We start from the raw sequence: 25,925 nt of genomic DNA on the forward strand, positions 1-25,925 counted from the left end.
CTTCACTCCCCCCGCTTCGTGTGTGCAAATTGATGGACTTAAAAGTTCGTCCATTTCCTTCTCCGGTGTCTTGAGAAGGTCAGTTTCTGCTCGGGTTTCATTGTATATTGACAGACTGTCCTTTGTTAGAATTATATACTTCGGGACTTCTGTAAAACAGCAGCAGCAGCAACAGATCCATCTCTCCATAGAATAGAATACTGAATACTCCATAGAATACTGAAATATATACAGTCAGATCAGCCTAGTTTAAAAGTAAAAAGCTTTGGGTTTTAAATGGTATGAAATTGACTAGCAATTGACTCTCCTACCTTTTCGCTCCAAGAACATCGATTCTCTGCCTCTTTTCTTTTCGTCCATTTGATCTAGCTGGCTCGAGACTCAATTGATCTTCTTTAAAAATTTGCCTTGGATTCGGATGCTTTAAAATATATATAAATAACAGCCACTCTTTTCATGATCCTCTCTAATGGGCAGGTTCAGAGAGGCGGGAAGCCTAGGGAACGGACTGGTAAAATATACTGGTAAAATATACTAGCTTTGTACTAGGAAAAATATATAGGACCAGCCCTCGGTAACTTTTAAGCAAAAAATAAAATGAAATAAATAAAAACGTATATGTAAGGAGCCTCAATGTGTGTGTTTTTCTTCCGTGAGTGCAACCCGGGACTTTCCTAAATGTGTTCAGGTCCGCACCTTGATAAGGGAATCGGGGGCTTTCTTGCCACACGACAAAACCCTAAAGAAATTAAGATAATCCCTTGACATTCTGAATTCTCTTTTGGGGTCGTGAGACGCGTTGGCGTTTTGTGCCTGCCGCCTCCTTATCCGGGATTAGCCTGGCAATTGGTTATTAATGAGTAAACGGGCTTTAAAATGTTAAGGGAACACTTAAACGGGGGGGAAAGGTAGTTTCGAACCTATGGAGAGAGTCTGGCCAATCCGTTTTCTAGCCTAACGTCCCCACTTCCTAGGCTTTTAACTTTCTCCCTTTAGATGAGGCTGAAATGTGCGTAACTGGGCCTGGAAACCTCTCTCTGTTTTGGCCAACACAGATCCTCTGTTTTCTTCCTTTGGAAGGCGCTTCTCAGCGTTGCCAACTTCTTAGGCCTTTTCCAAGACCTCACATCAAAGAGAGGCGCATCATTTATTTTTATTCTTGGGAGGCGCTCTTTTTCCAGACCTTCGGTGCGCTTCCACCTTCGCCCACCGCCCACCCGCCCCTTCGCTCCGCTCTCCCTTTTGCAAGTTCTTCGGATTCCCATTCTTTGAACCTGTGATTGGAGGTTAAAGTGCACCAGGTTGCAATGGGAGAAGGAAGCTCTTAAACAATAAAGGCTCGAATATGTCTCTGTGATCAGGTCGCTGCCCTCTGCCTTATCTTTTTAAATGCAAATCTTCTTTGGGGGCTTGGAGCAGCTATATTACCCGGGTGCCTCCCTCCCTCTCTCCCCTCCCTCCCGCTCCCTCTCCACGTCACCTGCCTTGGGTGCTGGGCCTGGCCTGGCCATTGCTCAGAGCGCCTTGTCAACATACAGCGCGGAGCCTCGTCCCAAGCGCGGCGAGCCTGGCCGGCCGATGGAGCCGATGGCTCCCTGACCACCGCGCGTCGGCTGCGCTCTCGGTTCCTCTGCGCCCACACGGAGGGCGCCTCGACCACGGGGTGGGCGCCGATCCTCGCAACGCACCGGGTTCCCCCCCAGGGAAGGGAGGCCAGGAGCCCATCGCCGGCGCCCTCGCAGCAGTATGTGGAGGAGAGCCCCTCGCCTCCGGCCACCATGTACGTGAGTTACCTGTTGGAGAAAGACGGCGCCTCCATGTACCCGGGCTCGGTGCGCCACGCCGGGGGGCTCAACTTGGCGGCGGCGCAGAACTTCGTGGGCGCCCCGCAGTACTCGGACTACGGCGCCTACCATGTGCCCGCCGGGATCGGGCTGGACAACGCGCAGTCCCCGGGATCGCCCTGGCCCGGCGCCTACGGGGCGCCTTTGCGCGATGACTGGAACGGCTACGGGCAGGGGGGCGTCCCTGGGGCGGGCGCCAACGCCGTGCACGGACCCTCCGGCGCGGCAGGGTTGGCCTACAGCCCCGTCGGGGACTACCACCCGCACCCGCACCACCACCACCCTGCGCAGGGGCCGCCGGCGCCCCCCTGCGGAGTCCCCGCTTCCGGGGGGCTGATGCAGCCGCTCAACTCGCCGCCCGGCGCCGAGCACCTTTCTCCCGGCGGCCAGAGGCGGAACCCCTGCGACTGGATCAGGAAACCCACGGCAGGGGGACCCGGTAAGGAAGGAGAAGGGGCAGGGAGGGGCGGCTCGTTGGGTGTCCGGAGGAAGGGGCTGTGGGGCGCAGGCCTGGAGGAAGCCGGGTCACCTCATCACCTACAGGCGCAGCGGGCGGAAGTTGTTCAGTGGGGCTCAGGCGACGCAGCGGCACTCTGCACCAGCGCCGGGGCACGGTTGCCGTGGGAGGGGAAAGATGGAAGAGTTAAGAAAGCAAAGACTCTGGAAGGGACCGCCGCTGGTCTTGCTCGTTTCAAGGGTTAAGGTGACGCGCACACCTCGATCAAATTGAGCCCGGTGCGTGGGTATTTGGTCGGGGACCGACGGCCTGGTGTGAGGATCTCTCTCGGATTGAAGCGAGACAGCCATCCTACGGAGCCTTCTTTTGGAAATATACATATATTCGGACTGGATCCAGGGTTGGCGTGCCTTGCAGGGATGGTGGAGCCGATCGCCAGCGCTGTGAGGCCGTCCTGCGCGCGCCTGCTTGCTTTTAGTATCCAGTTCCCTAGTAAAGCCGAACCATTAAAACGAATGTCATAATCAATAGGCTTCCTGTGCTAGCCTAAGGCCGTGACAGTTTAAAAACGAATATTATTTCCTGCTAAGTTTGAAAGCCACGCGCTACTCCAGATTCCATATAAACTTTCTCGGAAGTAAGTCCGCTGGCGTCAGTGGCGCTTTACGTGCTGGGAATACCTCGCCCTGTCGATTTATTATACCTCTGCGTCCCCTTAAAAGGCATTTGCTCGGAGCTAAAGGCTGTACGCCTTGCTTACACTGAGTAAACCCCAGTGAAAGCAGCGGGACCTCACTCCTGAGTTGACAAGGCCAGGATTGAGCCAGATTCGTGCATTAAATATTGGGGGAGGTAGTTCATTAATGGTGGGCAAAGGAACAAAGAGCGAGCCAGCACATTCTCTGGTTCAGATCTGAGTGTAAAAGGCGGCTGTAAATAAACTTAACAGGCTGCAAATACACAAACTGCAATCCACAAAACTGAACCGCTTCTCTGGGACATCGTGACTCTCTACAGTTCTTAAAACCAAGGGTGTTTTGCCCTTCAGGGGAGCATGAATCTCAGATCCACTCCGTCTGAATTGATATGCCCTACATTTGTGCCAGGATCCCAGCTCAGGATTTACATGGAAGTAAATCCTGTGGGAAGCAGGGGCACTTCCTTCCAAATGAAATTGCGCGTTCATGATCCCCTCTGCAACTACACTTCTCCAATGCCGTTTAAACTATTTCACAGATTTAGCCTGGATGAGCCGGGCTGTCACCAGAAAGGTTCTCAGGCTCTCTCCATCCTGGTCCATTTCCTCCGGGATTCATTCCTGCTGGGCTGGTGAGTTTCCAGACTGTACAAAACTACAGATCTGATTGGAGACAGGCATCTTTATCGCCCGAGCCAGTTAAACTGAAGCATGTGGGCACTAAAACTGCCATTCTAAGCACACGAGACACACGCAGACATTTCCTGGGAAATCCGTCCCGTTGCAAATTAATGGGACTTTCCCTTTCATGGAGCTTCTCAACCTGGCGAGGTCAAGCCCCATATATAAATCCAAGCGCTGCCGCCGAGCTAAAATTTGTGGCTGGCAGGAAGTGTCCCCCTAAGGCCTTTCCAATCTGCAGGGGGGGTTCCCACCGACGTTTTCTTTCAGGGAAAGGGCCGTAGCTCCTTGGGAGATCACCTGCTTTGCATGCAGAATGTCCCGGGTTCGATCCCCGGCATGTCCCGTGTCTGAAACCCTGAAAAGCCTCTGCCAGTCCGTGTAGACAGCACTGAGCTAGATGCGGCCAATGGTCTGACTCTGAATAAGGCAGATCCTATGCACCTTTGTCGCTAATATAAATAATTTGGCTTCTGTAAGGGTTATTTCGAGCGCTCCACGCGCTCCGCCTATTGTACTAATGACATTCCTTACCGTAACTTTGATCGTAGGGTAGGTGAGGCCAGGATTACTTGATGCGGGAAGATCTGTGGTTTTAGCTGTCGGTGGTCCCCGGACCGGTGTCTCCATCCAGCTTCGCAGAATAGGTAGCTATCTCCCCTCTCTCGTCGCTGGGTTTTTGTAAGGAAGGGATACTATGGCGAGGCGCAGCGCCCCGGAGACTTGAATGTGTTCCAGATCTGTAGGCGGGCATGGATGAACGCGGGAGGCATGACCCAGGCAGAAAGTAAAAGATCTGGAACCCCCTGAAAAGCTGCAATCCTAATAAACACACTTAATAGGGCAAATCACAGGCATGTTCACTCGGAAAGTAAGTCCCCGCTGTAGGCAACGTCTATGAAGGATTGCAGCCTGGATAGGAAACAAGTCCCATTGAATTCAGTGGGAGTTAAACCAGAGTGAATATGCTTCGGATTATAGCATAATGGTGGCGTGGGGATTTCCGTGGGGGATTGTCGCTGGAGAATCTAGCTCATGTGTGTGTGTAACAACAACCGAGAGCCGGCCACTGATGGCTGAGGCCGATGTGTGGACCTCTGTTCTTTACGCGTCGAGTTGCTGACGTTAATTAGACAACTGAGAACACCCTTCCGGGAGCAAGGATCAAAGCCCAGGAGCTGGAGAGGGCCTCGGCTGACGTTGCTTCTCTGGTGATATTTGAAGCCGGATGACCTGCTGACTGTGTGTGGTTCAGCGATCTGAGGAACACATCGGCTGCTGCCCTGCGCAGGGGACGCTTGACCATAGAAAGCAGGGAGTTTTCTGGGACTTCCCGCTTGGCGGCTCTGCAGAGAGTGGAGGAGCCTTGCTTTGGAAACTTTGGTGTATTTGCGAATTGGGGGGGGGCAGTGATGGTGGTGGTATTGAAGAGCAAATATACAACTCTTTTTTAAAAAACAACCACCTTTGTTCCTTATTGTCAATATTTAAAAGAAAACCACTAAATTCGCATATACATTGTTACCGACAAGGGAAAGCGGTAACCCGCAGTGAAAGCACTCAAGAGCAGCGGTTGAAAATCAAGTAATGAAATCTACTTGCAGTTGAATTTAAGTTTAGAATTGAAGCGTAAGGCGCATTATTTAAGGCCGTCTTGACGCACACGTTTTGGAATTCAGCCGGACTGGAATCGGTTTTAAAACTAATCCGAAACAGAAGGCAGCTTCATGAAAATCCCCGGGGTTTACTCTTGAGTAATGCCTGTAGGATCCGGTTTCTATCCTAGGGCTGAGCTGGTGAATTATACAATTTCCGTAAGCAGTGTTTTGAAGTCCATGATACAGTCATCCATTCAGAATCCCGTAGATAAAATATTGAGAGTTTAGAAAGGCGTAGAATTATTCACACGAAAAGATAAAATGTATGTAGGGTCGGATTGTCAGAACAATACTGAACCTCTTATTTTAACCTAATGCATTCTTGTTTTGCCTTGACCCTGAAAGATTTGCTTTAATGGAAACTGGTTGTATAATCCCAGAGGCCCTGGAAGTCTCCACGTTCTTGCAGTGTACTTCGCTTGCGAATGTAGGTCCATTTGCTTCTAATGTTCTTCTGATGAGCTCACTAATTCTAGCGAAGGTTCAGTCTCAGGACAAAACCTACTGGGAAGTGAGGACACGCGCAAAGAACCAGCCTCAACGACTGGAAAGTTCTCTTGAGCAAGACACGTTAAAATAAATTAAAATAAAATAAAATGAATCCGAGTTTGGCAAGGCTTTGCGCTGCTGCTCCCATTGAATTTTCAACTACGCTTGCGCAGGAGAACTTCCGGTGGTTGTTTTTTTTAAAAATAAAATAAAAAAATCAGGGTATTTGCAGCTTCAAAGACACAGGCGCACACTGAATGACCCGGATCCACATTGGACTAAGAATTCAGAAGCAGTCTATAGTTGTCATTGAGATGCAAGGGCTATTGCCTGGGTTGTACCTACTTCAGATTTTGGATGAGGGAATAATCTCCCATATGAAAAACAGATTCCTTGAGTAGCATGCTGGGAAGCTTTTGCCTAGTCTTCTTCCTGAACTGCTAGTTTTCTCCCGGAAGAGATTTGTATTCTACAGATGAACATGCCAGACCCAAGTTTCGTGAGAACGGTTTTAGGACACAGCTTGGAGATGGGGAACTTGAGACTATTGCACTACAAGTCTAATAATCTCTGACCATTGGGCATGCGGCTGGGGCTGATGGGAGCTGGAGTCCAACAGCATCGGGAGGGCTCTGTGGTATAAAATGTACTTGAGCTTGTAGTGAAGAGATCGATTCCCCTGCTCCTTGCCAGAGTAAAGTGCGATCCAGTTTGTGCGAGGCTGCTTGGCTTCCTAACCTCTTAACTGAAGGGCAGAGGCATCCTTCTTGTACGCAAGAGGCTGATCTGAAGATCCCGTGGGATCAGCTTGATCTAGCACTTTTTCTGGAATGAGAAGAATAAGAGGCAACGGGGGTCCCCTGCGCTCCTCCGCGGCGACGCGCGCGTTGGCCTTGCTGCAGGTCCCTTTCCCGTGGTCGAGCTGATACCGAGCTTCATCCTTAAATCACTGGCCGGTGCGCGCGGTTGGTTGTGCATTGGTTTCTGACTCACTGGGCGCCTTCATACCTTTATATGCCCATCGCCGCTGGGCTGCTAATAATCCGTGCAGAGAGGAGTTGATCCACAGCTGGGCAGCTCTTCTCTGCACCCCGTAGGGCAGCGACCAGGGCTTGGCCACCCAGCCAGGGATATGCAATCCCTCTTCTTCCTTTCCTCAAGGAAGATCTCCTCCTCCTTTCCAAAGCCTGTTCTGCATCGCTGGTGGTGGGGGGAAGTGTCTTGGTGGGCTTCCCATTGCCTCTGACTGTACATACAGTGGTACCTCAGCTTAAGTACTTAATTTGTTCCGGAGGTCAGTTCTTTTTTTTTTTTAAGAAATATTTATTAAGATTTCACAAAAACAAACATACAAAAACACATAATAACAAAAGAGAAAAAATAAAAAATAAAAAGATAAATAAAACATACAGAAACAACAAGAAAAATTAAGAACAATTGTTTTTCATAACATAAAACTCATTTGCTTGTTTCTTTGACTTCCTCACACCTCCCCTTCTTGTATTCCCATTTAAATAATCAAATCAGCAAATCCTTACCCTCTTTCATTTATCTTATCTCTATAACTTAACATTTTATAACTCAGTATTTTCATACATTATCAATCCATTTTTGCATATTCTTATTAACTTTGTTGCCAATACCACTTATTTCCAATCCAACACCATTTTAGTTATTTTTTTTTACCTAATTAACCCTTCTTCCATATTCTTAAAGCATTACAGCTGAAAACCACTCAATTTCTATCCAACATCATTCTAACATTCCTTAATTTTGCAATATTTCTGTAAATAGTCTTTAAATTTCTTCCAATCTTCTTCCACCGCCTCTTCTCCCTGGTCCCGGATTCTGCCAGTCATTTCTGCCAGTCCCATATAGTCCATCATCTTCATCTGCCATTCTTCCAAAGTGGGTAAATCTTGTGTCTTCCAATACTTTGCATGGAGGTCAGTTCTTAACCTGAAACCGTTCTTAACCTGAAGCACCACTTTAGCTAATGGGGCCTCCTGCTGCCGCCGCGCCGCCGCCGCACGATTTCTGTTCTCATCCTGAAGCAAAGTTCTTAACCTGAAGCACTATTTCTGAGTTAGCGGAGTCTGTAACCTGAAGCATATGTAACCCGAGGTACAGTACCACTGTACTCCCAAGTAAGCATATTTGAACACAATGGGAAGTAGCATCTCCTTGGTATGCAACCCCCCCTCCAGGTTCAGTGTCCCAAGGTTCAGAGAAAAAATCCTCTCTGAAACCCTGGAAAGTTGTATTGCTTGGTATTTACTCCAGAGTAAACGTATCTAGGATCTGACTGTTTGCACCTCCTAATTTAGAGATGTGGAATCTGTGGCCCGCCAGATGTTGGCTATGTTTGCTGGAGCTGATGGGAGTTGTGGTCCAACAACATCGGAAAGGTCCCCCCCTTCTCCTTTGGGACCTAGGGAAGTGCTTGCCAGTACCATTAATTCTATTTCCCATAGGTTACCTCTATTAGTATGTTGCAAACTTCTGGTTGCAGCCTTACACACCTTACATGTGAGCAAGTCCCACTGAAACCAAACAGGATCCTATGTGTGCTTGACTCTCCCATTGAGAGCCAAGAAATTGCTCCTCTTTAACTGGACCATGCCCTTGAAATGCACGGAGACTGCAACCCTACATCAAACTCAGTGGGGCTTTCTTCTGAGTAGATATGCACAGGATCCTGCTGTAAACAGATTTCTCACCCCCAAGTGTGTTTGAGTGCAACTAGTTAGACCAGAATATAACAATCTGAATTCCAATACATTAATGAGACCTAGTCAACATACACCTCAGCTCTGCCATGAACTCACTTTTTGCAATGTGGGAATGACTACTCACATATAAGTACTGGCTGACTTTATATGCCTGCATTATTATCCCCATGAGGGAGGGAGACAGAAGTGATGGGGGTGAATGGGAAAGAGATTTGAGATACTAGTGTTAATTCACAGCCCCTAAACAACTCAGATCCAAAGGACCTTAAGGACCATCTGATTCCTTATGCTCCACCTCAGTCATCTGAGGTGCTCAGATGGGACACTTCTGGTGGCTCCCTGCAGGCCTTCACTACAGATTGAGCCAGGGCCTGTGGAACTCCCCACCAGTAGAGGCTTGTCAGAAACCATTCCTCCCTTCTTTCAGAGCTGCTCTGAAAACTACATTGTTTTAGAAGGGCCTTTGCAATATGAATGTTCTCTTCTTAACCAGTTGGTATTTATTAAAGTTTCGTGGGTGCTTTTTGCTGGTTTCATTACTACACGCTGCATACCACTGTGATATTCTTTTAATGAAAGTGTAGATCGGAAATAATAAATAGAAATCATGGCTGTAGCAGGAGGTCCTGCATCTACAGTAGCCTTTGCAAGAGCAGACTGGTCGTATGGTGCCTTGAGTGAGGACAAAACTCGTCATGCATACCCTAAATATTTCTTGTTTTCACAATAATTCCTTTTAGTACAGCTGCTTTTTACATGGATCTTCTCTGTAGGTACCGTAGCTGTCAACTTTTCCCTTTTCTTGTGAGGAATCCTATTCGGAATAAGGGAATTTCCCTTTAAAAAAGGGAAATGTTGATAGCTATGGTAGGTACCTATCTAAATATAGGTTATTCTTATTTTTATTACGTATTTTGTGCCCTCTCGGCTAAAGGAACCACCCTAAATCTAGTGCTGGCCTTTGCCATTCTGAGGCCCTACAATCAGATGCTGGGCTGGGGGTTGAGTGGAGTTAGAATCATAGAATTGTAGAGCTGGAAGGGACCCCAAGGGTCATCTAGTCCAACCCCCTGCAATCTCAGCTAAAGCATCCATCTCAGCTAAAGTTAGATAGGCCGAAACAGCTGGAGGGCACCAGCTTGGGGAAGGCTGATCCTACAGCACACCCTTCGCCATCCTTATTAAGAAAAAAGTCCCACTGAGATCAGCGCGACCTGCTCTTGAGTGAGTGTCCTTAGGATAGCAACCTTAGAAGCAACCTTGGATGCTAATGCCCTAGGAAAAGGTCGCAGAGGGCAAGAGGGTCCTGCAGGCGCCCCCTTCGTCTTACTTGTGATGCTAATATTGTTCCTCCCTTCTCTTTGGCAGACCCTCATCTGTCATGAGGAGGGGGCTTTAAACCTATCTTGCTTTGATATACACCTTCCTTGCTATTGTTCCCCCCTTTCCCCTTCCCTGACCGCCCCTCACCGGAAAAGAAGAGAAAGGAGAGGGAGGTGGAACAGAAACTTTCGCAGTCAATATTGAAATCTGCCATTCCTCTCTCATTCTCTCTCTCTTTCCTGGGCGGGGGAAGGGGGGACTGTTGGTGGTTGCGGCAGCTGAGAGTGGGAACAGGCCCTTGGGTGGATTGCAAAATTCTCCGCAGTAGATCAACAGGGGAAATCTCTCTCTCGCCCATCCCATATCTTCACCCCAAGCAAACCAGTGGTTGATTTTCTGCAGTCCTCTCTAGGAGGCATTATTATTTATGTGGCTCCCACGTGGTGATCACAGAATCTCTATCGTTTCTTTATTCCATAAAACATATATGCATTTTGATTGTGAAAACCAAAACACAAAACAACCCCACTACAAAGTGGTTTACAAAAATAAAAAATGTAAGTCGAGGAAACAGTTAAAACCAGCTATTTAAAATATTAAAAAATATATGATAATTTAGCGATAAACTAAAAACCAGATTAAAACACATGTCAAAATTCAACAAACTTGGGTGCATAAACAAAAATGTTTTGAGCAGGCACTGAAAAGGCTACAGTGAAGCCGCCTGTCTGATGTCAATAGGCAGGTGAGAGTGCTGTCACACTAATAACATTAATGTTAGTACAATACTAAACACTTTAAATGCACCTTTACATAATGCAATGCAAAATCGTCAGGCTGCAGTCTTTATCAGGTTTACTTGGGAGTAAGCCCCACCAAATGCAATAGGACTTAATTTGAGTAGACATGGATTGTACTGTTAGGGTGAAATTGGTGGACTAAAGTTACTTAAGTCTTTTGGTTTCAATGGGTCTACTCTGAGTATAACTAACATTGGCAATCACCCTTAAAAATCCCAGAGAGAGAGATCACTTAAATACATAGCAGTCAAGTCAGAAAGAAACTTCTATTATTTTTCTCCTGTCTTGACAGTCTGACAAAATATTTGCAAATGGTTAACTGACATGTCTTCATTCCGACACAATCCAGGGAAACTTTCCAGTGGATCAGGCCCATTATTTTCTCTTCTCTAAGCTCTACCTAGTTCTTAAAGACTGTCCTCCTTGCTCATGCCCTGCTCCCAAGCAGACGAATTTCCCATTTCCAGTTGCGGGAAATGGCTGGTCTCTTAAATGTTTGGGGTGTCACTCACCAGGTGTTAAAAAAGCATAAGGACTTGGGGTTAAAAACAACAGCAACCCAAACAAATAAACAAAAAGTGGCAATTCTACCAGTTCATTCTGTCTTAAATCATTTGTCTTCCGAATCTCTCTCTCAGTTAGCGAGATCCTGGGATTCGCTGGGGAAAGTCACTGCAAGCAGTGACGTTTGTGTGAATATACTGTGTATCAGACTTCATAAATCTGTTGCCTCACAAATCTTCTGGATTCCCAGGTTGATGGAAGTTGTAATTCAGAAAATCTGGAGGGCACCAAGTTGGTGAAGGCTGATATATGATGATATGATATATAATATGATTGACTTCATCCGTGGAATAGTGTGGCTGGGTTTGCGCACCAGTTTTGAACTGGGGTGCTGGGGTTCAATCCCCTAAAAGCCTTAATTGGTCCTTGATTGATTTTACTCAACATAGTCACATAATTGCATTATTTTAACCTGGACAACAATTCTGTAAAGTTGTGGTTTGGATCTGGGTCTTCCATCTTATTAAAAAAACCCATCAAACCTGAGATACCACAATAGCTCAGGCTGCTGTTATCAATAATGTGGAAAATGTGCATTGCACCTGCTCAGACCCTTTTAAAATGATTATTGCTTATAAATACAAAACAAAACCCCAAACTATATTTATAGGGTGCCTTTCAAGGTTGCCTTGAAATGCTTCTGCCATTTTAGGAGAACAGATTTCCTGACGCCAAGTCCAAGTCTAAATGGGCTTGTGGTTTTAAAAAGTTTTAAAGAAGAATGTCATTTTATCAAGAGTGGATTGTATTTGGTTTGAAAATTAGTCTGGAGGCAGAATTAAAGGGAATCAGACCTTGAAGTACAGCAGGTGGGAGGCCACATAAATTGTGTAATTGATTGGTATTTGGATTGCTATCTGGTATTGGTATAATATGGCGTATATTGGACTTTTGTAATTGAAAATTAATTTAAATAATTTGACAAAAGAAGATCATTTTTGTGGCTTGGGAAAAGTGGTTGCCATATGTTTCTCTCCCTTTCCAACTTTGCTCAGATTAGGGGGAAGTGTAGGTGGTCCAACCTGCATGGCTGCTGTGAAAACAGGCTGGTGGATCCATTGGCCTGATCCACCCTGCTCGGCATCTCCCTGCATTGGAGAAGAGTCATATTATAAACTCCCAGAGGCAGAGCTTGGACCTGCAGAACGCTCTAGCTTCTCTCCCCAGCATCTGGGAAAGAGCCTGAAACTGCTGCCAGCCAGTGTCCTCAGCACTGAGTTAGATGCAACAATGTTTTTTTGGCCCAGTGGAAGACAGCCTCCTTTGTTGTGTTTTGGACGCCCCTTCTCCCATCTACTGTGTTTTTTGTTTTATTTTCAAAGGGAGGGGGCAATTTGGCTGAAACTGGGAAGACTAGGCCTTCTGCGTTTTATTAGGAGCCCCCTCCCTGCTTCCCACCCCCAGATGCATTTGAATTCAAGGAGCCCAACCTCTTCCGAACCCCTTTCTTCCTTTCCCGCAGTGGGGAGGGGAAGGGACCTGCCTGTCTCCATTCAAATGCGCCGCGCAGAGCGCGAGGGGAGAATGAAAGCGCCTGCCGCCCATTTGTTCCAGGCAACCCGCCTGTGCCTGCGATTCGGGGGCGTTCCGGAGGCTCCTCGCTTTGATAAGATCGCCTTGTAGCGCATTGTCGGCGCTCGTGTTCTCCATTGAGCGGCTCCAGGGAGCTCCCTCTGATCACCCTTGTCTTCATGGCGGGGAAGCTTTTGTCTGGGGGCTGCAGGGGCCGCGCCTTTCTGCCCCTTTTGTTTTTGTTTAGCCTCACCAAAGCCAGCCTGCCGGCCATTAAACACCTACAGGCAGGCAGAAGAAGCTCAGATCTCTCTATTTATTTGTGGTGCGGGTGGGGGTCTGTTTAAGAAGAGAACCAGTTAAACGAGAAGCGGGAGAAAAGACCAAAGGCCAGGCGCAAACAGACGCGCTGGAGGGCTGCCTGGGAAGCGCAGTGAATTTGGGAAGCGCAGTGAATTTGAAATTGTCATGGCGCAATTTATTCTCCTGGTTTGGCCCAGCTGTCCTGGGAATAAATTCCCCATGGAATGGGGCAGTCAGGTTTTTTTTAAGACGAGAAAAAACGTAGAAAAGTATTGGAATTGGCAAGTTCTTGCATTTACGTTTTATAACGAGATAGATCTATAGATAAACCTTCAGACGAGGGGAAATGGAAATTTAGGTAGAAGTCACTCCTTCTTACTCTGGCCCAAATGTGTTTGTGTATAGCTCTGCTTGAAAAAGCCCTGGCTAAATGACTGTAGAGCTCCTAAATTCGTCATAAAATTGACTTCGTGGATTGCCCCGTTCCTATTGCCATCTCAGCACATGACTTGCAATAAGAAATACTGTACTGGTGTAAATAAAGCTTCCTTCCTAAGCGGGCTTTTGAATGCCTTCTGAGTAAAACCCACCTTATAGAATCATAGAATATTGTTTCTTGTGGTTTATCTCATTTACAACTGGCAGTGTTTAAATCAAAGCTTTCCAGTCCCTTGAAACTGCAGGAGAAAAAAGCTGATCTCCCAGCCAGATAGTGCCTGCCTGGATATTTAAATCAATTCCGTCCTTTTGCTGTGAATGGCACTGATGCCTCCATGTTTTTTGGAAGGAAGTCAGTTGTTTTACATGGACTTTTATTGATAAGTAAGAGTGCTTGTTGTGGAGCCGCATAAATCACTTCATAATTACTAATAAACTCAGATCTCACCTTTCAATTATTATTTTTTAAAAGCACAGTTTACACAACATGAAATTAAAATAGCATCATAATACAAATAACTACAGCTATAAAATAATAATAAAAAAAGAACAGGAGAGAGTGTGATTTATAATCAACGCAAATTTAGGGCTTTTTTTTTTTTAACACACACACACAGCCAAATATAGGTGCCAAGGACGGAAGGAAGGAAGGAAGGAAGGAAGGAAGGAAGGAAGGAAATCGTTGTGACTTAATTCCAAGTTTTAAAAAGGCTCTCCTTGGAGAGAGATTTCAAAGGTGGAGTACCACCACCAAGAAGATTGTATTTCCTGGCTCCATCCACTTCATCTCCTTTGATGAAGGGACCTGCAGAACACCCTTCCATGATCATGACCTTCGTCTATTGGCAGGTTGGTGTGGTGGCAGGAGGTCCTTCAAGGTCCTGGTGCCAAGTCAGGAAGAGCTTGAAGTATCAATGCCAGCATTGTGAATTCTGCCCTGCAAATGAACTAGGGTCCAGGGCAGCTGTTCAAGAACTGGTGTGGTATATTCCTAATCGACACTTAACAATTCTTATACCACCCTTCATGTTACTAAGAAACTGATGGGTAGTGTACAATCAATGAAATATAAAATACAACAGAGGAAACCCTTCAAAGCATACATAAGATTCACATGTCTGGGTAAGCATTTATGTCTTAGGCTGCAATCCTAGCCTCCCTTACCCGGGAGTAAGCCTCACTGAATTCAATGGGACTTAACCTCTGCATAGACATGGTTTGGATTGCTCTGTTAGCCTAACACCAAAAAGGTTACAAAGTGGGTGCCTGGCAAGCCTTCACGGGGAAAGCATTCCAGAAAGATTCCAGGTAGTTATCGTGCATCTCCATTGTTTCTGGACAACCTTCAAAGGCAGCCTCACCTACATTGAACTGCCCCAGTCTAATCTAAAGGTTACCAGGGCACAGATAACCATGGCAAGGCAGCCTCTGCCAGAAAGGAGTCATATTTAATGGGGATTTGTATTTGACTGCTCATAGATAACAAAGTACGTGTATCTGAAGTTTTAATTTGTGGATTCCGTTTCAGAGGTCTTTGCCTTCAAGGACCAGACAGCTACTTTCTTTCCCAGGAAGCAGCTGCCTCACAGTTTAAATACAAACAAACAAACAGCCTTTGCTTACCCACTCTGTTTTGCAAAGGCTAGTGGAGAGCAGGGCAACACCGCTTCCAGATCATGTTAGCCATTTCCAGGAAAAACAACAACAGTCTTGTGGCTCCTTAAAATGTGAATAGATTTATTGTACTGTAGTGTGTTTGTGGAAATGACCATTTTGTGAACGTACTTATCTTTATAGGCACTTGATCTTTGCACTGAAATGTTGCAGACTATTATGCCTCTCGCATGTCATGACCTTTGGCCCCATTGTTTACATCTTTCGCCTCTGTACCCATGTATACACCTGCAAACTAAGGACAACACATCATATATCAGATGTGTGAGAAATCCAAATGTTTCCTCCTTGGAGCGTCTGCAGATTTTATGTGTGTCAAATTTCCATTACTAGAGGTGTACGCTCCTCTTCCACCACCCCACATCCAATTCAGCTGTGACTCCCCCCACAATACCACAAAACTTTATCCTCCTATCTTAGTAGATAGCTCATGTCTAAAGAGGGAATAGTTTATGGGGAAATGTGATATGTGTGATATGCAGTTTAATGAGAAAATAAACAGTATAGCACATTACTTCTTGACCAAGTAATGAATTATATATATTTTATAAATTGCACACTGACACACAATTTGTTGGTGGTGGTTTGTGTAAAAAGGTAATGAAGTAGCTCAGTTGGTGAGAGTGTGGTGCTGATAACAGCAAGATTGCAGGTTCAATCCCCATACGGGGCAGCTGCATATTCCTGCATTGCAGATGATCCTCAAGGTCGCTTCCAACTCTACAATTCTTTGAAATATAATTCATTGGAAATAGGGCAAAACATGTATTTAACTCTCCCACCCACGCCTTTGACATAAATGGGAATTAAAATGGCCAAACTTTAGTTTGGTTGTGACTTAAGACAGCACTGCTTAACAGAGAGTTGGGCATCAGACCTGGGAAAGGGGAGGCCTGAGTTTATACATATTTGTATAAGTGATGAAACGGTTGGGACTTGATTCCCAGGTTCTAAAAATGTTTATTATTGTGCACAATTTGAATGACTGATACTTTGATCTCCAATATTAAGTGATCTGTTTTGGGACAAAGGTAAAACTGTTAACAAGCCTTTACCAAAAACAAAAACCACACGGTACCTAGGCTTGTTTTGATACTTTGTAAATGATCTAGTGAGACTGCACAAATGAAATGAACTATGTTTGTCTGCAGCTTCAGTTCATTCCAAGGGGGTTTATGAGTGCAGGAAAATCTCCCACTGGATTGAACCACAGAGACAAGACCTAGCCAAACTCAAGCATGTTGAAAGTAAACTGAAAAATGAAGTATGTGCATTAAATACCTCCCACTGAAATTTAAAGTGCCTGTTTATCTGGGTTGTGCATATCGGAGAGCTATTCTCCCAAACACATTTACTTGGAGAAGTGGCACTCCACTAGGTTTTACTCAAAAGTAGGCCCACTGAAATGAATGAACATGACTAAGTTTGTTCCATTAATTTTAATGGGGCTGCTCCACTTAGTGCAATACCACCCATTAATTCTACTGAAGTTTTGCGACTCCATTCCTAGTAAGTGGAAGTTTGTAGAAGTCATAACAGGCCAAATTACAGAGTGCCAAATAATAATACAGATGCACAAATCAAGGTGCACCCACCCCAATGCATTGCTTTACGGTTGTGTTTTTGTGTGTGTTTGGCTTGGGGGCCATAAACCCAGCAGCTGCCTCCTTTTTACAAGCGTGCATTGTTTGAAAATCACTTCCTCTTGAAGCCAGACGTTTGAGGGCTTATAATTTAAACTAGCAGGAAGAAGAGGGATCCCTTCTAACCTGCTGTGTTTGGGGGGATGGGGTGGAAATAAGCAACAGCTAAGTTTTGGAAACCGTAAAGGCCCAGGGTTATTGGAATCCCTCCTGCATAAACATGCCAAGGAGGGATATTTTGAAATGTTGTTTTGTTTTGCTTTGCTTTGCTTTGGTCAACTGTCTACAGAAGCCTCAGTAGCTAGAGACTAATGGGGATTTTTCACAGGAGCTAGCTTCTTGCTAAAGCCAAACGTTCTCCAAATATACCATCCAAAGAATGCGCCAAAGAAATGGTGCTGTAATTGCACTTCCTTTAACGGACATGCATCTCTCTCCTCAGTGAAAACCAGGACGAAAGACAAGTACCGCGTGGTCTACACAGATCACCAGCGGCTGGAGCTGGAGAAGGAGTTTCACTACAGCCGCTACATCACGATTCGGAGGAAAGCTGAACTGGCAGCCAATCTGGGATTATCAGAGAGACAGGTGCGACTTTGGCTATTTCTTTGCTCTGTAAGATGTCCAAGGCCCCTGCAGCCTCCCAGAAAATCCTCTTTGGCATGGTGCTTTAGCTTCAGTCCATAAAAAAACCTATCAGTACAATCCATTAAGCAGTCAGGCCAAGGTCCTCCCATGAATCATAGAACTGTAGAGTTGGAAGGGACCCCAAGGGTCATCTAGCCCAACCCTCTGCAATGCAGGAATCCATCCCTGGGTGGGCTCGAACCACCAACCTTCTGTTTAACAGCCAGATGCACTGACTCGTTGTGCCACCTGCTCTCTTAAAAGCCTCATGTTTTTTAAAAAGTATGTCAGCTAATGTCCTTCCAAGAACAAAAGCATGGGACTTCCTGCACATGGTGTCTTTAGAAAACTGCCGTCTGTTGAATCAGACACTGGTCCACCTAAGTCATTAAGGGTGACAGGGACTGGCAACAGCTCTCCAGGATTTTGAACAGGGGTGTTTTTCAGTCAGGGATTGAACCTGTGACCTCCTGCATGCAAAGGATGTGCTCTCCCATTAAGCTCTGGCCTTTCTGTCTAGAGATGCCTTATTCTATAGGTATACTTGCCAGCAAGCCAGGAGTTGGCTATGGCTGCTTATTGTGTATACGCTAAGTGGCAAAGCTGGATTCTGTAAGGAACGAGAGAAATTGCTTGGCTCAAGGGAATTGTAAACCACAACTTTCACTTTCATATGGGAGATATAAATCTAACCTTAAAATGTATCTTAATTTTTTTTTTGTGCTATACTTCTTTTTTGCTAAAATACTACTACTACTACTACTACTACTACTACTACTACTATCACTATCTTTATCCAAAGATCTCAGGGCAGCTTACAAGATAAAAATACAAGATAAAAGCACAACTAAATAGTTAGAACAAAAACAAAACAAAACAAAAAACCCTGCTCCCACAAACAAAGCCCATAGAATATTAATCGGCTAAAGGCCTGATTGAAGAGGAACAAAACTTCCAACAAACTGCAGCTCTTTATACCCCTTCCTCCTGTAATGCTAACCCTAACACTATTCAGTGCAGAATTTTTTGTACTACAACTCCCATCAGGGCTAGCTCAGTGTTTTTTCTTGCTCCAGAAAAGATGAAGCCATACAATATCCCAGGCCAGCTAAGTTATTTTAGCATCTGAAGCAAAGAAATCCCTTAAGTGCCTCTTGGAGAGCAAAATCATAGTAAATAAACTTAACAATTTGCTTCCTTTTCCTGACACTTAAAATCTGCTGCCTGAGGCAGCTACCTCACTCTGTCTAATGGCAGGGGTGGTCCTAGTTCCCATCATCCCTTACCACTAACCATGCTGACTGGGGCTGAGAGGGTTGCAGTCCCTCAGCATCTGAAGGCCCACAGGTTCCCCACCTCTGATTTAAAGCATGCAATTGATTTTAAAATGGCTTCCTCATCTGCATGAACTTAGAAATGCATGCATTTAGAAATGCAGGTTAAAAGGCATGTTTATGTGTCTCCTTTGAAAACATCCTTTCAAGTCCTTGTGCTGAAAGTGTTAGGTAGGTATGAGGTTAAGTTCTGTGGCAGTGGAAGTGAGGGGCATTCATTTACATGGCTATATCATCTCACTTCCATTTGTACGAAGCTCTCCCACCTCCCATTTTTATCCTCATAATGACCCAATGAGGTTCTAACTGGTAGAGATTATTGGGTTTCAAGGCTGAATGGGGGTTTGAACAACTCACTACACTTCCAGTATTTTGTACAAAGATTCACTCCAGAGTCAGCCAGCTCAAATCAAAGGAAATGATTTTGAGCAAATCAACACTTCTGCTCCTTTGATCAGTTGTAATCATAGGATTTCCCTGAATGTATCCATTTCCAAGAGAATGGCGCAATCTAGGGCAAGCGTCCTGGTGTCACATTTTGGTCGGCAGACCACCCTGCAGAGACCACATCACAATGTTTCGTGAACAGTGTCAACTCCCCATGAATTTGATGGCAAGCCGTTCAATCCACTCCAATTAGATGTCACCCCCACCCCTTTTTAAAGCATCGCTACCCTTTTAGTTCTGGCAGGTTATTTGTTCTTTAAACATTCAGCATGATAACAAAAAAAAGTTGTTATGTACGCATGAACTTGCTTTGCTGCGCAACGTAGCACTGTCACCCCAAAAGCCAACTCCCAAAACAGGTACGGTATGTGGCTGAGCACTCATGCCATGCGAGCACTCATTGTGTGGCTTCACAATTTTATGCGGAGTGTGTTGGGAGTGTTGTGGGCTGCACTGAAGACTTTTGTATGAAAAGGTTCCAAGGTCTAATATCTGATAGACGAGTTCAGGCCAAGGTGATTAAACACACACACACACACACAGAGAGAGAGAGAGAGAGAGAGAGAGAGAGAGAGAGAGAGAGAGAATTGGATGCCTTTAATCAAAACTGCAAGCAAGTTATGGCCTATAACCTATTTATAATACCAGATGTTGGCTATGGAATTTAAGAAGTCGTTCAAGATAAAAGTGCCTTTGAGCATATGATATGCAGTGTTACTCTCACTCACTACACAAAACCCAGAGGTATCATCACTTTCTCCTTAGAGGATATGATTTCTGGGCAAAACATAAAAATGAAGTAGGGGTGTGTGTGTGTGTAGAGAGAGAGATTATAGTTTGTAATTTTAAGCAGTATTAACCATTTTTCTTTTGCTTTTGAGTATTCTATTTTCACTGGTTGGGCTTTCTCCAGAGTGTACTGATACTTTATTGCACTGAAGCTTTATAAATATACAGTAGTAGGTAAATGCACAAAGAGGGCAAGTCCCTTTGTCATCCCCACCCCACCCCCTTTCTGGGGTCCATGGCTTGAGAATTGCACTTGCTTTTCATTCAAATAGTGATACACACATTATTCACAATTTTACATGCATTTAACTTGTGCACATTCAGCTTTATGCACTTGGCAAAAAACTACAAAAAAACATTAAAATTGGGGTGTGTGTCTGGGGGAAAAACTGTTTGGTAATCCCACCTGCATTTGAACCTAATGTGTTTTGACTACACACAATTTTGGCTTTAGGCACTACCTCTTGAACATAATCCTTGGGGTTGTCTGTTGGCCAGGCATCAATATCTGGAGGGACACAGGTTCTCCTTCCCTAGTTTTAAGGGATCTTCAGCACTACTTTGAAACAAGTGGCTACTGGCTCACCAAAGGAAGCCACTGGGCTTGGCTCCAGAAACATATGAAATATTGGATTAAAGTTTCAACACAATATGGCCAATCTAAAAGCAATGAGGGCCATATCACTGCCTTTACTATTTCATTTCCCATTTCATGCAAGATGGGAGATGGGGAAAGCGCCTCTGATGTGGAATGTTTTTCCTGTGATCCTACAGAAGTGTGGAGAATCTATTGTGGTTATTCAGTGCTGAGAAGGTATGCTCTGTCTATGCTCATGAGGCATTCTGACCCTTAAGTCCAGAGTCTGAAATGACCTAGCTGCAGCACTGAGAACTTGCTTAAATCCCTTTAGTGTCCATGGAATCTTGGCACACCTGGACAGTGTTTTAGGTTTAAGGCGGAAATGACAACTCCATGTGCGCTCATATATCCAGTTCACATATTGGGTTATGAGGCTGCTTTGTATATATCAACATGCTCAGGAGGGAGAGTTTGTTTATTCCATTCCGATCACCTTAAGAGACTTTCCAGGCAGCCTCCCTAACTGCAGTCTTTGCGGATATTACAAAAGTCACACACCTTCGTTCTCAGAGTCCAAGAGAGTTGTGTTTCTAACTTTTCTGAGTGCCACCCCTGTTCCGAGTGTCCTTCCATTTCCTGGAAATGCATTAGTTCTGAGTCAGGCTCACATGTGCATAATGGCTTTTCTTTTCTTCTGTCACTTATATAAGGGCTGGTGTTTTGATGACGGCTGCATTGATTTCTAGAGTCCCTGTTTGGCCATGAAAGCCGTAAGAAATCAGCTAAGCTCTAATGTACCATATCCGTTTGCTACTGTGGTTGTATTTTGGATATAAACCTGGGATTTATTTTCCATTCCCACTCTTCCTGTTTTGAGCTTGCCATTAGTTTCCCACTCCAAATAGATATTCCCTTAAAATGGGGTGAGGGAAACCCAGCTTAACAACTTTGAAAAAATAGTCCCCATGAGCAAACCATTCTAAATTGAAACTAATGTTCAGCATGCCCAGACAATTTCCAATCCTAAATATAGATATGCCTCACCCTGTCCCCTTAGTAAGCTTCCTAAAGTAATGAGTAATGAGAAATTTAAATGGAAGGCTTATTATAATCCCCCATAATTGAATAAAGGATGTTTCTTATGCGGGTAGCGTTGACATGTCTCCTAATTTAGAGAGGACAGTCCCTTGCCTGAAAGGCTGCCTGGTTCTAGTCTGATTTGAAAATAGAGAACTACAAGAGTGAAATTACCCATAAACATTATTATTTTTTAAATTTCTATATTGCCCTTCATTTGAAGATCACAGGGCTGTTTACAACATCAAAACACAAGAATGCATAGCATTTTTCTTTCAACAGGCTATTATATCCCAAATGCTTTGGTTGACAAGAAGATGGATACAGTCATTGGTAGCCCTAAGAAAGTGTCAGCAAATCCTTACAGGACAGAAACCTCTGTAAAAATTAAATTAAAAATATGATATGTGTAATGCCAGCAGAAAAAAAGTAAAATGTAACCATACAACACAATACAGATCTTATACTTGGAACTGGGGTCACTAATGTGGGAATGTTCAGGGAGGCAGAAGAGGATATGTTGTTTATTAATATCTTCCCTAACTTGCGCTAGCAAGTTCTATAATTTAGGAGAGTTTTAATTTCCCCTTTTAAAAGCACAGCAGATAGTTGGTTGCAGGCTTGTTTAAGCCTCTCAATATTAGATTCATGGTAAGTTCCCTTATATCCCTCTTAAAAGAATAAACACTCCACAATCTTGAGTAAAGTGTATTAAAGTAGTTTACTCACTCATTCAGTTCACAGTTGGATCCCTTAGTTACAAAGTGTATACATGCGGATCTATCCCATTTGAATATAGTTCCAGTGTCTCTAGCTAAAAAGCTGCTGCTCCAACAAATGGAGGAAGTCAAAGAGAGAGAGTGGCAGCATGCCTTGTCCTTTAGGTTACCTGGACAGGTAAGGTCATGCCCACCTCTAATCACATGCAAAAGGAAGTAGATCGCAACCAGGAGGAAACAGGAAGTTTTCGACTGGCTGGACCAAACATTCCCTCACATGTCCACTCTAGGAAAACAAGGAATGTTGTACTTGACTGCTACTTATGTATCACATCCCACAACTAACATACTTTTGGGCACCTTAGGTCTTCTTCACTACGGGGGAAAGGTGAACATATAGACAATACTGAACCAGACGGACCAAAATTCTGACTCAGAATAAGGCAGCTCCCTGTGTTCACATGACAAGGCTCTTTTCTACAGAGCTGACCCTTGATGTGGGAAGATGTGTCACGGGCCTCCCTTACATTGAATGAAGTCCTCTAGAGACATAGGCAATTTCCTGTGCTGAACATACACTCTCAGCTTTTGATACCCGCCAAATATAGGCATTGACTTGCAACAGATCTTGGAATTCTGCTTCTGATATTATATTTTAATACCTGATAACAATGTCATCATTATATTTTATTAGCTTCTCAACAGCTGTTGTTGAAGAACATGTCATAGTCAAAGAAATAATATTGCCCTGGTTTTAACTCTGGAGGCTCACACATTAGTTTATAAACATGGAGCACAATTCAGTCCAAGTGAATTAGACTTGACTTTGTTTGATTTCCATGGAAAATTAAGAACATGCTTAAGTTTATGTACATATGTATCTAAAAACAAGGGTGTGTACACTTTTCAGTCCAGTGAATTGAGCCTCCCAATCATTCCCCCCCCCACACACACAATTAATGTTTACCCACTGACTACTTTAAATTTTTTTAAATTATTGAGGGTATTGGTGGACCACTTAATGTTTTTTCTAACTGTGGTAGCAATTATAATGCCCTGGGCTAGATGCTGTATGATTTTTAATTGTATTTTTTATTGCTTCTTTTATTTCTTATCTATGCATTTAGTATTAGTGTCGTTATTGTTATCTCCATTTTGATTAATTTACTACTGGCCTTCTAAACCATTATCTCAAGGTGATTTACATATAATTAATAACAATTAAAGGCACAACAATAACAAAACATTTAAAACAAGACTTAAAACCCTAATAAGTGGACACTCATGGTAAAGACTCATTTATCCAGCTGGGAAGTACCTCAGAACAAAAATGTCTTTAATTACCATATTTCCAGAATGTGCACCTAGTGAGCAACTGTCGTATTTCAACAGGAATGCTATTCCACAGAATTGAAAAAGTGATACAACATAAGAAATAAAAGAAGCAGTTAAAATTGAGTTTAAAAGCAGTGTAAGCATTTAATGCAAGTAGTGTGCTATCTCTTATCTTCAACCAGAAATCCACAGACATGCTGCAGACCACCTGAATGAAGCTTGCAGATTACTGATGGTCCCCGGATCACAGTCTGGGAGCCCTTGGCCTAAATCCCCTAACAGTGGGTTAGTCGTCATGTCTACCCCTCTGTTGTGCTTCAGGTTGATCATGTGCTGTCATTTTCTATTTTTAAAAGTGCCGTCATTTATGTCACTAGAAGTTCACTGGGTGCTTTTTTGGAAAACATATATATTGACTGTAAACCTCAATCTTTTTTTAAGTTGCAAAACTGCTCTGGGAGAAGGTGGGGGGTAGGACCACACCCACCAGCCAATGTGCTCTGTGAGTAACTGGCTCCTTCTTCCACACTACAGAACCAGTTTCTCCTGAGCCCAGTCTTCCTTTAGCCTGCTTGGACTTAATGCCTGGGAAATGTGGGTGTGGCTATCCCAAAAATGACCTGGCCTGGGGAACCTAATGAGGCCTGTGGTAGCCCTCAAACTGGGATGAGTGTGATTCCAGAGTGCAGACACTAAAGTGTTTTAGGTATGTCCGAATGCACTCTTTAACACCCTTCCACTGAATTAAAGGGGCTCAGAAGTGTATCACTTGGGCCAGACTGTAATCTTCACATTTTGGTGTGAAGAAAAAAGAGATAATTTAATAATTCAGGATGCTATCAGTTCTGCTAAGAAGATGCAAACTTAACAATATGGAAATTATGTTCCATCTCCATGACAATACAAGTTTGTTTGCTCCCTCCTTCCCCCTGAAAAACATGTTATCTTTCTGCTTTGAAAAGGAGAGCTTAGATTCTCAGGAATTTATGAGGAGCCCACCCTCTTTCTACACATTCTCCACTCCCTGTCCTTTTCTGCAGGACGGGAAGATTTTTTGCTCAAACAGCCCAATCCTCTGAATCTTTTCTTGAAGTAAGTCCCACTGTATTTGTGGACCTCCTTCGCAGGTAAGCATGTACAGGAATGCAGTCTTAGCTGTAGTCCATAAAGTACCTTCTTAGTACACATTGAGGAAACATGTAATGCAGAAGGACCATAGCTCTGGGGTAGAGGATCTGCCTTGCAAGTGGAAGTTCCCAGGATCAGTCTCCAGCATCTTCAAGTGGGATAATGGGAGAGCCATTATCATGGGTCTATAGCACTAAGTTGCTAGAACTTATTTTGTCTTCCTCTTCCCCCAGGTGAAAATCTGGTTTCAGAACAGGCGGGCAAAGGAGAGGAAGATCAACAAGAAGAAGTTGCAACAGTCTCAGCCAGGGGGTGTGCACAGTGGATCAGAACCCATGAGCCCAGTGTCCTCCATGCAGCCAGGGACAACCGGCTCTGGCCCCAATGGAGGAGTGTTGAGTGCTCCCGGTTTAGTGCCAGCCACTGCACAGTGACAGCCGCTGGGGAGAAAAGACTGAGCAGCTGGATATGTCCTGCTCTCCTTCGTTGAAGGGGAGGCACACATGCACACCAGCCCCTGGTGGGGAAAGGCCACTGGTCCATTGGTGAAATCGATACAGGGACACTGTGGTTCTGCGTCCCACCTGGACTTCTATACACAGCACCACACTCCAGCTTTTGGTTTCCTGCGCATTTGTACAAAATGTACTGTGATCAACCCACATTGTGTGGCAACAGGGGAGGGGAGGAGATTTGATTCCCCCCACCCCCATGATTTACTTCACTTTGTTTCCACGCTTGTGGTAAGTGCCACGCAACTGACACTCCCCTTTGCAAATGAAAAACACTGCTATCTCAGGGAACTGTGCCGGGAATGCCTTTTGTTGTTGTTGTTTGTTTATTTGTTCTTGTCATTCCTGTTTTTTTATTACCAATGTTGTTGAGCAAATGATAAATATTAGTGGGCGAAAGAAAATGGGGGGGAGGGGGTTAAAGCATATTTCACTTTGTTTTCCTGGTACTCTAGATATATCAAAAGGAGCACTGTTTTACATGACAGCTCGTGGGGGAAGATTGAGATAAGCAGCAGCTGAAATGCTCCAAAGAAATGGCTTGATACAAATTGCTTGCACA

At 44.5% G+C, this 25,925-nt stretch overlaps 1 protein-coding gene across 1 annotated transcript; it reads left to right on the top strand.

Moving 5' to 3' along the window:
• Positions 1 to 1,531: 1,531 nt before the first annotated feature.
• CDX2 (caudal type homeobox 2) lies at positions 1,532 to 25,925 on the top strand. The gene is made up of 3 exons (XM_083609293.1): positions 1,532 to 2,283; positions 17,258 to 17,403; positions 25,085 to 25,925. Exons 1-3 carry the CDS (start codon positions 1,779 to 1,781, stop codon positions 25,283 to 25,285), a joined length of 852 nt encoding a protein of 283 aa, XP_083465419.1. The 5' UTR covers positions 1,532 to 1,778; the 3' UTR covers positions 25,286 to 25,925.

Source organism: Podarcis filfolensis, assembly GCF_964270895.1.
Source record: "Podarcis filfolensis genome assembly, chromosome: 4".
Taxonomy (NCBI): Eukaryota; Metazoa; Chordata; class Lepidosauria; order Squamata; family Lacertidae; genus Podarcis; species Podarcis filfolensis.

Excerpts from the sequence above, each read along its gene's own strand:
- CDX2 (XM_083609293.1), top strand. The coding sequence starts at position 1,779 with ATGTACGTGAGTTACCTGTTGGAGAAAGACGGCGCCTCCATGTACCCG. Across the intron at positions 2,284-17,257 it reads ACCCACGGCAGGGGGACCCG|TGAAAACCAGGACGAAAGAC; the intron begins GTAAGGAAGGAG and ends CTCTCTCCTCAG. Across the intron at positions 17,404-25,084 it reads TGGGATTATCAGAGAGACAG|GTGAAAATCTGGTTTCAGAA; the intron begins GTGCGACTTTGG and ends CTCTTCCCCCAG.